The sequence below is a fragment of the Eulemur rufifrons genome, chromosome 24 (assembly GCF_041146395.1).
Source record: "Eulemur rufifrons isolate Redbay chromosome 24, OSU_ERuf_1, whole genome shotgun sequence".
NCBI classification, from domain to species: Eukaryota; Metazoa; Chordata; class Mammalia; order Primates; family Lemuridae; genus Eulemur; species Eulemur rufifrons.
The window spans coordinates 8552531-8565308 of record NC_091006.1 but is presented as its reverse complement, the minus strand read 5'-3'; the positions used below and the strand labels follow the sequence as shown (position 1 = coordinate 8565308).

At 53.5% G+C, this 12778-nt stretch overlaps 1 protein-coding gene across 1 annotated transcript in view; it reads left to right on the top strand.

The window, feature by feature from the left end:
* The window catches only part of GRIK5 (glutamate ionotropic receptor kainate type subunit 5), a 53848-nt gene that overhangs the window by 27430 nt on the left and 13640 nt on the right, over positions 1–12778 (top strand). Inside the window, exons 13-15 of the mRNA XM_069458335.1 lie at positions 9793–9906; positions 10091–10200; positions 10647–10820. Coding sequence (XP_069314436.1) covers positions 9793–9906; positions 10091–10200; positions 10647–10820 — 398 coding nt within the window. The remainder of the gene's footprint in view (positions 1–9792; positions 9907–10090; positions 10201–10646; positions 10821–12778) is intronic.

Below are 12778 nucleotides of genomic sequence, written 5' to 3'. Positions count from 1 at the left end.
TGCTCAGTAAGTACTTACTGAATGAACGATGGGTCTGGGGGAAGAGTGTTTTCTAGGTACAGGGCCCGTAGTGTAGAGCCTTCGGGGGGAAATGAACTTGCCCCATTTCCCCGAGGGGGAAAAGAAGTGTGGCTGAGGGGAGGGAGGGAGGGAGAGTGGAGACAGATCCAAGAGCAGGACTCAGATCGTCAGGCCTCACAGATGCTGCTAAGGAGTGTGGCTGTTATTTTTATTGTGCTGCGCAGCCGCTGGAAGGTTTTATGCAGGGAATGTGCTGTGATCTATTTTTTTTTCCTCCTTTTTATTGAGGTGAAATTCATATAACATAAAATGAACCATTTTAAAGAGCGCAGTTCAGTGGCGTTTAGTACATTGACAGTGTTGTGCAACCACCACTGCTATCTAGTTCCAAAACATTTTCATAACCCTGAAAGAAAACCCCATACCCATTAAGCAGTCGCTCCCCATTCCCTTCCTCCCACCCAGAACTCCTGGCAGTCACCAATCTTTCCCTCTCCATGGATTTACCTATATAGATATTTCGTATACATGAAATCATCCAACACGTGCTGTTTGTGTCTGGCTCTGTTCACTCGGCATGATGTTCTCGAAGGTCATCCATGTTGTAGCATACACTGCATTCCTTTTCATGGCCGAATAATATTCCATTGTATGGGTAGACTACCTGGATCTAATTTGTAAATCATTTAAAAATTGTCAGGCGCGGTGGCTCACGCCTGTAATCCTAGTACTCTGGGAGGCCGAGGCGGGCAGATCACTCGAGGTCAGGAGTTCGAGACCAGCCTGAGCATGAGCAAGACCCCATTTCTACTAAAAATAGAAAGAAATTATATGGACAACTAAAAATATATATAGAAAAAATTAGCCAGGTGTGTTGGCGCATGCCTGTAGTCCTAGCTTCTCGGAAGGCTGAGGCAGGAGGATTGCTTGAGCCCAGGAGTCTGAGGTTGCTGTGAGCTAGGCTGACGCCACGGCACTCTAGCCTGGACAACAGAGTGAGACTGTGTCTCAAAAAATAAATAAATAAATAAAAATTATTACTCCGGCTGCTCTCTTGAGAAACACTGTAGTAGGGCAAGTGTAGAAACAGAACGGTCCATTTAGGAGGCTGCTGGAGGCTGCAGACCAGAGGGGACGTCGGCTTGGGTTTGAGTGGTAGCTGTGTCAGGTGCTCGTATGTAAGAGGGAGGGAGGGAGGAATCGGGGTGACTCTGGGGTTTGGCTGGGCAGTGGGGTGAATGAAGAGGCCCATTTCCACCGTGGGGAGGATATAGGAGAAGCAGTTTGGTGTGGCTGGGTAACCAGAGTTATCTCTGGACATGGATCATTTGAGATGCCTGTTTGAAATTTAAGTGGAGACATAAGGATTCTATTGTGTGGTTGAAGCATGAATTATTTAAAGCATTGGTCCCCAACCTTTTTGGCACCAAGGACCAGTTTTATGGAGGACAGTTTTTCCACAGACTGGGGCGGGGGGATGGCAAGCAATGGGGAGCGGCTATAAATACAGTTGACAGTTGAAGCTTCACTCACTGGCCGAGGCTCACCTCCTGCTGTGTGGCCCGGTTTCTAACTGGCCATGGAGGGGTACCTGTCCGCGACCTGGGGGTTGGGGACTACAGATTTAAAGTGTCCCCTATTGATGGATGTTTGGTGGTTTCCAGTTTTTGCTAGCGTAGCCAATGTCACTGTAAACTTGTCCTGTGGGTTTGCAGAGTGTTCCTAAGGGGTAAATTCCAAGTAGAAGTGCTGGGTCAAAGGGCGTGAATTTTAAATACACACTGCCAAGTGGCTGTGCCGAAGGTTTCACCAATTTATGTTTCCACCAAAAGTGCGCGAGCATGTCACATTTCCCACACTCTGGCCAATGGTGGGTATTATCAATCTAAAAAAACCCAAATCTTTGTCAATCTGAAAGGCCAAAAATCATATCTTGTTGTTTTAACCTAAGCAGAATGTTACGTGGCTGCATGCTAATCCCCGTGTGGATGTACCATAATTATTTAACCACTTTTTATAATTAGCTGTTTCCAAGTGTTTTTATTTGTTTGTGCTGTTATAAACAACCATTAACAAACATCTTCATGCACAGAAGCTTTGCCTGCTTTGCAGCTTATTGTCTTAGGACTGATTCTATGAATAGAATGATGGGGTGAACAAGGAAGACCCTTTTGATGACTTTTGCTATATTTTGTTAAATTGCTTTCCAGAAAGACGACACCAGTTTCTGTACAGGCTCCTTTTCAGCATTGAGTGTTATGATTGGCTTTTTGCTATTTAGACAACTCTGTCATTTTTTAATTTTTGATTTAATTTTATTTGTTTTTAAGAATCTCTTATTTTATAGTGGCAAATCATTTTGATTTTTCCTGCTTTGGCTGATAGACCACAGTGGGGCTTATGTGTTCATGTGATAGATGGAGTCTGAGCCTAAGTTCTACTCAGAATGGGCCTGATGGGGCCATGGTCCCACCCCGTGTTTCCTAGTCCCTGGTCGTATAATCGGGACAGACATACATGGAAGCTGGCGGAATCCCACTCTGGCGCACTGACCCGTGGAGTCAGGGCCATTATGGTAGAAAGAGCCTCATGGAAGCCCCTAGAACTGTCTGTCTTTCCCAGGATAATAATTCAAAAGCAATTCTACATCCTTCGGGGGAATTGTGGAGATTAGTGCCACCATTAACAGCTTGAAAGAGGCAGGGGTAGTGATCCCATCCCCATTCAGCTGGCCCCTTTGGCCTGTGCAGCAGGCAGATGGATCTTGGAGAATGACTGTGGATTATTGTCAACGTAATCAGGTGGTGACTCCAATTGCAGTTGCTGTCCCAAATGAAGTATCTCTGCTGGAGCAAATCAACGCAGCCCTTGGCAGCTGGTGTGAGCTACTGACCTGGCACATGCTTTTTTTCTCATACCAATTTCCAAGGACCACCAGAAGCCAGGGGTCCACATCTTCAGTCTTGCTCCAGGTGACATGAGCTCTCCCACTTGCTGCCATAACATAGGCTGCAGACAGCTTGATCTCGACGGTCCACACAGCATCACACTGGTCCGATACATTGATGACGTGATGCCGATCAGGTCTGATGAGTGGGAGGTTGTTTAGTAAGTGCAGTTGGCAGGAAAACCTCTGCTGTTGTCACTCTGTCAGGGTCCAGTCTGGGGGCAGAAACAGCACTAGTTATTTGAATAGAATCATATCAGTTATCTGAACAGAGAGAATTAAGTGTAAACAATTGTTAACTAAATAGAAAGTTGTTACCAGTTAAATGGAAGGGTAAAAAGAAAACTAAGGGGTCATGGAGGTAGCAACTGCAGGAAGCAGCTGCCACCCCCATGGCTCAGGGGACGAGGGGAAGAGGTTGAAAAGGTGGAAAACTTGGAAGCTCAGAGGAGGAGCCCCACACAGCCTCAGACCTCTGAGGAGGGAGGCTGTTTGGTTGATGCCAGTAACATTTGGTGGGCTTTTTGGATTTTGGTGGCAACATGTATTACATTGGAGTGTGCTACTTCAGTCCCTTTACTTTCCAGACAACCAATATGCTTTTCATTTTAAGCGGGGAGCCGAGCGTGGAAGGCTGCATGCACCCGGCACACCTGGGACGCTCAGCGTTGGTGGGAAATAGGGAAGCTGCGCAGCCTCGGGCAGGCGCTGACAGGGGACTCACAGCACAGACCCTCTGGGCTTCGGGGGCAAACCCGTGCCCTCTTCTGCGGTAACTCTTCTCCTTTTGAGAAACCATTCCTGGCTCTTTCCTGGGCCCTGCTAGAGACCAAACACCTGCCCATGCCCATGAGTAACCAGAGGGCCTGAGTTCCCATCATGACCCGAGTCCTGCCGATTCTGCACCAGTCGGGTCCTGCTAGGAGACAAGCCGCGCCAGGTATTTGAATGAAGAGAATTGTTTCCTAAGTATAAAGTTGTTAACTGCATAACCGAGAGGGTAAAAGGAGAATCCCAAGTTAGAGACCAGCCAGCTTTTTCTTTAGAGGCCAGGGAGTAAATATTTTTGGCTTTTAGGCCATACGGTCACAATTCCCCAGCTCTTCTGCTGTAGGGAAAGCACCTACAGAAACAAGTGGGCATGGCTGTATTACAATAAAACTTTATTTACAAAAGCAGGCAGATGGGCTGGACGTGGCCCGAGGGCCATAGCGTTCCCACCCTGGCTCTCAGGTGTCAGTGGAGGTGGCATGGCAGGAAGTGGCCTCATCCCCAGTTCTGAAGGAAGAAGGGGAAGAGCTGAAACTATTGGAAACTTAGAGGAAGGGCTCCGGGAGCCAAAACTCAGACCCTGAGGAGAGGTGCTCGTGGCTGGTGTTGGTGTGCCTGAGAGGGGCTGGGTGAGGCCACGGGAGTCATCTGTTGCTGCCAGGGGCTGCAGAAACGGGGCTGGTGGCACAGTAGACAGGAGGGAATGAGCCCTTCCTCCTCCCACCTGCAGCTCCCTCCAGCGCCCCCTGTTGGCAGAGACGGGTGTAGAGGGCAAACTGAGAGCTGAAGGAAAATCACAAGTGCTTTCATTGGCTTTGGGCATTTAGATGACCCTGTTCTTGTCATTTCTACAAGTGGCTCATTATTCGTATTCTTCCATACTTTCTTCCAGAGATTAAACCACTGTCAAGGTCCCATGGGGGCGGGAGTGGCGTGTGTATGTCAGGGTGGGGAAGACTTCTCTAAGAAATAGGTAATTTTTCTACAAAATGAAGGGTAAGGAGGTGGGGAGGCTCTGAGATCCCAAATCACCCAGACTCAGAAAAAGAAAAAATTTAAATTTATAATAATTAAAAATGAAAAAAAAATAAAAATAAAAAATAAAGTCTCTGAGAGGAGCCTAGAAGGCTTGTAGTGTTTAAGGCTTCTGTCCTGTCTTCAGAATGAAACCCAAATCTGTCCACCTCTCTCCACTACCACAGCCGCCACGCACTTCTGCCTCCAGCGACTCCACGGGCATCTTCATTAGGCCCCCTGGTCCCCATGTCCACTCTTGCACCTGTGGTCTGTTCTCATGTGGCCATGGCGGCCAAGTCACGTCACCCCCCTGCTTGTACCTTCAAATGCTAAATCTTCCATTGCCTCTGGTCCTCACTGGGCTCTGGTCCCTGCCCTGTGGCACTTCCTGCCCCTCCCATTCTGCTCCAGCCTCCTGGACACTGCAAGCCACTTCTCTCCTCAGGGGCTGAACCTGCTGGTCCGTCAGCCTGGAGCCTTCACCCCAGCTCTTCTCCTGCCTCGACCCGTACTTCCTTCATGTTCCCACTCAGAGAAGAGCTCCCCACAGCGGGAAGTGTATCCGAGGCAGTGTCTTCCACAGTCTCCATCTTGTTGCCTGCTTTATTTGTCATCATAGCCCTGTCACCACCTGCCATCATATGTTTTATTCACTATTGTGTTCCCAAAGCTAGGCTCGTGCTTGGCCAGTGGAGGGTGCTTGGCAAATATTTGTCAAGCAGGTGAATAAATGAACGAATGAACAAATGGAAAGGGCAGAGCGGCGGCCACAAGGGGATAGTGGGCAAGACGGGGTGGGGGGGAAACAGGTGAGGTTGTTGGAGCCAGATGGGGCAGGACTTCATGGGGCCAGGTGTGGGGGAGGGCCTCATGGGGCCAGGTGAGGAGTTTGGATGACAGTTTAAGAACAAGGAGAATCATTACAGAGTGTAAGCAGGGGAGTGGTGTGACCACATTGTAGTGCATTAGGCTCCCTTGGGCTGCGGACTGAGTGGCTTGGGAGGCAGAGACCCCCTTTCCAGGCAGAGGGGTGGCCTGGGCAGGGGCAGGCAGTGAAGGCAGAGAGGAGCACCTCAGTTCCAGAGGTGTTTGGAGGGCAGAATGGAGGGGCTGGAGGGTGGATGCAGTGAGGGGTGAGGGAGAGGGGCGTGTGCAGGACCCCCAGGCTTCTGCCTGGGATGGTGTTGGGGAAACGACGAAGGCAGAGGGCGGAGGCTGAGCCTGCTGCACGCTCGTCAGAGGTTCAAGGACTGGCTCACTCCTCTGGTCAGTCAGTGCTCATTTCCTAAATCCCTGGGACCCAGGGAGGAATCACATACCTAGACCTGACCTCGGGTGTCCCCGCTATGGGGAGACAGAGGCAGCAGGCAGATAAAGCCAAGCGGTTCTGAATCCCTGGGTCAGCTAGAGCGAGGTACTTACTGTCTGTGCCTCTGTTTCTTCGCATGTAGAATGGTGGGAATGGGGCCGTCTGCATGAGGTTGCTCTAGGGAAAACTCTGGAACAGTGGCCACACGGGGTAAGAGCTATGCGTGTGGGAGTGTCTGACTTGTGTGAGGTTCCACTGCAGGGCCTGAGAAGAGATCTCTGCATCTGGGAGCATCTGGGAGGGCCCCAGAGGAAGCGGCGACATTCCTCGGCTTTCAGCAGAGGACGGGATGTGAGATGCAGCAGATCCTGCTCTGAGCCGGCCCCTGAGCAGTGCCAGAGACATAGGACGTGACCAGCTGGCCCTGCCTTTGAGAAACCAACAGATATTTTCCTAGTTGAGCTGTGTGTTGAAATCAAGTGGTGTCCAGGGTGGGAGGGGCCCGTGGAAGGTGTCCTGGAGGAAGGAAGGCGTGAGGGTGTGCTGGAGGGATGCGTGGGCTCCAGCTCTGCAGGGCACTGAGAGCGCTTCGGGCAAAGGAAGCGGCACGCTCAAAGGTCGATGGCCAGAAAGAAGCTGGCATGAGAGAGAGAGGGGTGGCAAGCGGCCCAGGAGCTCGGTGGGGAAGCCGTCGGCAGTCTTGGATGCCATTCACAGAGGCTGGACTTGGTCAACCTGAGCAGTATTCATTGGAAACCTACTCTGAGTAGGCTCTGGGGTGCCCACTGAACCAGACAGGCGAGGCGCTTGTGATGCAGTAGGGAGGACAGCCCAATACTGCGCAAAAAAGCAAGATTGCCTCCAGTCGTGCTAAGGAGGATATAAAGCAGGGTAATGAGGAATGTGAGAGAGAGGAGAGGACCCTGGGCTGGAGTGAGGTGGGATCTGGAGGCTGCTTTGGGGAGGGCTGAAGGGGGAGGTATGATCAGGGCCTGGAATGGTGAGAGAGCTGGGGGAAGAGCATGTGCAAAGGTCCTGAGGTGGGGTGTGAGCCCGCTGTGCTGAGGAGCCAGAAGCAGGCCACCGTGGCTAGAGCAGAGGGGCAGGGGGAAGGGCGTGAGGGGAGGCCAGCGAGGCAGGTGGGCTTCCCTTCACTGGGGCCTCCTGGCCGTGAAAGGGTTTGTCTCAGGTGCCATGGGCAGCCATGACTGATTTTAAACAGGGGACTATCCCTTGGGCTTATATGTGGGGAATGGATTGGGGGTTATGAGTGGCAGCAGGGGCCAGTAAGGAGGCAAATGAGGCTGTCAGGAGAGAGATGCTGGTGGCCCGGGGCCAAGTGGTGGGGTGGGGAGAAAGGGACAGACCCAAGGAGTGTTTTGGGAACAGCTGCTGCCCTGGCTACTGGAGAAACAGGCAGCAGGGCCTGGCCCAGGTTTCTGGGCAGAGGCTCGGCCACAAGAGTGGGTGAGGAGACTACTGAGCCAGCAGGGGAGGGCGCAGAGACGGGCAGGGGGCCCTGCAGGGCTCCAGGAGAGAGTGGGTCCTGAGCACCTTGCCCAGGGACCGCTAGGGGCCCCCTGAGCCCGTCTGAAAGGCCACTGCTTCATTCTCTCAGAAACGGGGACTTGGCCACTGGGGAGGGCCTTGCCAGGGTAGACCTCCGTGGGTGCGCACGGTCATAGGGGTCCTGCATTAGCTGTGATTATTACACGGCAACTCACGTATTAGTCATAAAAGTGGCAAGTGTGCAAGAAGGGGGATTAAAAACTAACTCTCACACCCAGGAATTCCCAAAGATATTCTCAGCATCCAGCCATGTTTAGGCCCCAGACACGCATTGTCACCTCTGGGTCATGCTTTGGGGCTGTACTGTCTCTCTGCTCCGAAGCAGGGCCCGGTGCCGTCTCTCACTCACCCTGCGTTAGTCGTTTGACCTGTGCCGTCATCTCTCTCCACTCTTGGTTTGTCTGCTAGGTCTGTCCCCTCCTTTTCCTTGACATTGAGGAGGCGTCTTTGGGATCTGTCTCTTCTCTCCCTGACCCTTGATTTCATTTTGGGCCCATCTGTTTTCCCTTTGACCTTGGGTTTTATGTGCAGCCTGGCCACCTCTCTCTACCTGGTGGTTACCTTTTGGGCCTGTGTCACCTCTTGCTGACCTTGGGTTGTGTTAGGGTCCTATGCCGTCTGTTCCTGACTGTGGGGTACGTTTTGTGCCCTCTCTCCTGACTGTGGATCGGGTTAGGGCCTGGGCTGTCTCTCCACAGGTGGGGACATACTCTGACCTGCACCCTCTCTCCCCATCCCAGGTCATTTCTGGGGCCTGTGTCCTCTCTCCCTGCCCAGTGTTCTGTCTGGGCCTGTGTTACCTCACGTGCTCTCAGTCTCAGCTCTCTTATTTCAGCCCCAGGGGGAGGTCTCTGCTTGAATTTGGGTTTAGGGGTCCTTCTGCCTCCAGGCCCTGGTGCTGGGGCCCAGATGAGGCCTGAGAAATGGAGTCCGTGTGCCCAGGAAGGGACATCCTGGGAGCCGGGCCCCCACCCCAGGGCACGAAGAGCTGTGGGGGACCTTGGGCCCAACCCCTTCGTTTTCAGATGAGCAAGCTGAGGCCCAGAGACGCGAAAGCTCCTGTCCAAGGTCACCCAACACGCTGGGGCGCCCTGCCCCACCTGCTCTGTCATGATTGTGTGCGTGTGCGTGCCATGTGTGCGTGCTGGTGTGTGTGTGTGCCTCTGGGGAATGCCCCCCGTGCGTCTCTGCTGTCGGCCTGCGTTAGCCGCGTCACTGGGTCAGCATGAGTCTTGGCACATGTGCGTGTGGCGTGTTGAGACCCATCAGCGATGCTGCAGATGTGAGGGCACAGCGCTCACGTGCACATGCGTGTGTCTGCGTGTGCAAGCAGGAGGGTGTGTGAAACGCCAGGTGTTTTCCCAGCCTTGTGTCCAGCCCTCAGCTAAAGGCTGGCTAATGTCCCCTTGGGCCAGAGTGAGGTGGCCCTTTTGGATCAGGGATTTTGGGGGCATCAGCATGCAGCCTCACTGAGGTCGTTATCTCAGTAGTGCTGGGCCCTGGCTCTGTGTCTCGGGGGCACCTTCGTGCACACATGTAGGTCACCAGGAGAGCTGCCGTCACATCCCTGCCTCGTGGTCCCCAGCTCCTACCTTCACTCACCAGCGCTTTGCCTCTCTGAGACTTAGTTTCCCCATCTGTCAAATGGGGCCGGGAGTGGCCCCCAGGGGCTGTTGGAAGGAGTATACAAGATAATCTATGTAAAGCGCTATCTAGTGTGGAGCCTGGCATACAGTTGACACTTAATAAGTGTAACCTATTTTCCATTAAGACAGAGGTGAAACAAGCGCCAAAGAGGGTCCTGGAGTGGGTCGGTATCTAAGTGTCTGGACTCTTGTCTCAAGCCGTCTGCCCGACGCCCAGGGAGTGAGGAGTGGGGGAGTGGCGGAGTTTTGCAAAGCAGGCCTTCTGGAGGCCTCCGCAGGGGAGGGGGCGGGAGGGCATGGAGGGCTGGGTAGGAAAGAGGCCAGAGGAGACTCTTAACAGTGGCCGTGAGGCGATGAGGGTCTGGTTTCAGGCCGAGGTGGGCTCCTGGCCCCCTGTGTTTACCTCTCTCTTCCTCCCTCGCTCTGTCGCCCGTGCTCAGGGCATTTCTCTCTAACCACCCATGTCTGTCCTCCCTCTGCCCCCTCCGCCCCACCCTGCTTCCCTCCAGCAGAAGGCAGACCTGGCTGTGGCTGCGTTCACCATCACAGCGGAGCGGGAGAAGGTCATCGACTTTTCCAAACCCTTCATGACCCTGGGGATCAGCATCCTCTACCGAGTGCACATGGTATGTTCCCCTGGAGACCGAGGGCTGCTTCCTGGCAGAGAGCTAGGGCTGGGGGCTGCAAGAGGGAGCCGATGCCTACTGGACCTTGGCTAGGCCCTTGGCTCCTGGGTCTCTGGGGGCAGCAGGGGCTGGGCACGTGGCTTGGGTCAGGGGTGGCTCTGGGTCTCACTCCCTCTCCCCCCAGGGCCGCAAGCCTGGCTACTTCTCCTTCCTGGACCCCTTCTCCCCTGCTGTGTGGCTCTTTATGCTTCTCGCCTACCTGGCTGTCAGCTGCGTCCTGTTTCTGGCCGCCAGGTGAGTCCACTGCCTGCTGCCTGGGGAGGAGGGCCTGGAGGAGCCGGGCCCCTGTGGCCGACCTGTACGTTCTGTCTCCTGTGTGGACCATCTTTGGCCTCCACTTTGGGGGCTTGGATCCTCTGCACCCCCCTTTCTCCCTTTTTTGCCGTGTCTGGGTCTCATTCTTTCCCCTTGTGGCTCTGTGTCGGGCTGTCCCCTTCCTGTACTTTTTGTCTCTCTTCTCTTTTGCCTTCACTGTCTTCTCTGTCTGTGTGTGTGTGTGTGTGTGTGTGTATGTGTCTGTCTGTCTGTTTCTCTTTCTACCTCTTTTCTGTGTGCATCTCTGTCTCTTTTTCCATCTCTTCCCCTTCTCTTGTGATCACAGATGCTCTATCTCCTTCCTCTGTTTCTTTCCTTTTCCTCCCCACCTCGGCCCCTTCCGCCCACCCCACGTCTCTCCACAGGCTGAGTCCCTATGAGTGGTATAACCCGCACCCGTGCCTGCGGGCGCGCCCCCACATCCTGGAGAATCAGTACACGCTGGGCAACAGTCTCTGGTTTCCTGTGGGGGGCTTCATGCAGCAGGGCTCGGAGATCATGCCCCGGGCACTGTCCACGCGCTGTGTCAGCGGAGTCTGGTGAGAAGCTTTCTGTCTGCCCCTGCGGGGCTGGGGAGGGGCCCGGTGAGGCTGAACAGGGTTGGAGGGCCGCTGCAGTCTCCTGGGCGGATTCCCCATTCCCCACCAGGAGCTGTGTGACAGAGCATGGGGTGGGGAGGGCTGAGCCTCAGCTCCGCCACTCACTAGCTCTGTGACCTTGGCTGGGCCACATCCCCACTCCATGCCTCAGTGTCCTTAAAGATGCCCACCTCTCAGGGTTGTATGGATTCCGTGAGGCTGTTATGGAAAAGTGCTCTGTGAGCGGGACAGCCTTGTGCTGGCACCAGGGACACAGTCCTAACAGGGTTGGTGTTGCTGTCACTGTCTTGGACATTGCCCTGGTTGTCTCTGAGCCGGGACAGCCTTCTGTGTCCAGATGCTCCCTCAAAGCCCCACAGGCACCCAGTGTCTTGGGCAGAACTTCTTTGCTCCTGACACAAGCCCCAAGGAACTATGCGGTAGAGAGCAGACACAACGAGTTGCCCATGGTTTTAAGAAAAATTAGGAATTAGATGCCAACATTTTGGGCAAATGTTCTCTCAAATCCAGATTCCTTGCTCTCCTTGATAATCTGGAAGATCTGGCAGTGCTCGGCTGGCATTCCTGCCAGGGGTCCAGGTCTGCTCCCACCTGCCTCTGTCTCCGTCCCCACTGCCCGCTTCAGCCGCCTGCTGGCCTGGCCTCCTTAAGCACCTGCGTTTGCGACCCTGGTCTTTCATTTATTTATTTATTTATTTTTATTTATTTATTTTGAGACAGAGTCTCACTCTGTTGCCTGGGCTAGAGTGCTGTGGCGTCAGCCTAGCTCACAGCAACCTCAAACTCCTGGGCTCAAGCAATCCTCCTGCCTCAGCCTCCCAAGTAGCTGGGACTATAGGCATGCACCACCATGCCCAGCTAATTTTTTTTTCTATATATATTTTTAGCTGTCCAGATCATTTCTTTCTATTTTTAGTATAGACGGGGTCTCACTCTTGCTCAGGCTGGTCTTGAACTCCTGACCTCGAGTGATCCTCCCACCTCGGCCTCCCAGAGTGCTAGGATTACAGGTGTGAGCCACCGCGCCTGGCCTGACCCTGGTCTTTTAAACAGCAGCAGTTCCTACAACTCTTCTCACCTCTTTTTCATCATGAGGGAATATTCTCCCTCTCTTATGGATGAGAAGACCGAGACCCAGGGAGAGGGAGTGGCTGCTGGAGGCAGGGCCAGGCCAGAACCCGGCTCTCTGCCCCTCGGCACTGCCTGGGCCTCGGGAGCTCTCCAGGGCAATCCAGGCATGTGGCCTCCTTGAGGAATGCATCTTCCTCACCTCTGCCCCATCAGCGTTCACGCGTCCACAGTCATCCCACAGATGGCTTTGAGCCCTTCCAGGTACCAGGCGCTCAGGTGAAGAATCAGCCCTGGCCCTGCCCTCGAAAGGAGCCGAGAATACACAAGTAAACAGACAAATAGACACTGGGCATCATATTTTATTCAAAGAGTACGTGGCAAAGATACTGTCTCATTTGGAACTTGATCAGTTCAAGACTAACCTTGATGGGTGGCAGATTTTCCCTCTCCCGGCTAAGCAGAACTAACTGACCTCTGGCAACCGTTTGCCATCCACTTGGTCCGCTGGCTTAAAGCCAGCAGTGGAACATCTTCAGATCTCTCTTTCTAACTCTGACTTCCTTCTTCCACTCATAAGGATCCTTATGATTCCTTTAGGCCGCCTGGATAATCCAGGGTCCTCTCTGCATCTTAAGATCCTTAACTTAATCACACCTGCAAAGTCCCTTTTACCGTGTAAGGTCACATGTTCATGTGTCGTAGCGATTAGGTTGGAGACATCTTTGGTGGTGGTTGTGGGAGGGGGCTCATTCTGCCAACCATGCACCCCAGGTGAGGTGTCTTAATATTGTCACTATAAGGCCAGGCACAGTGGCTCATGCCTGTAA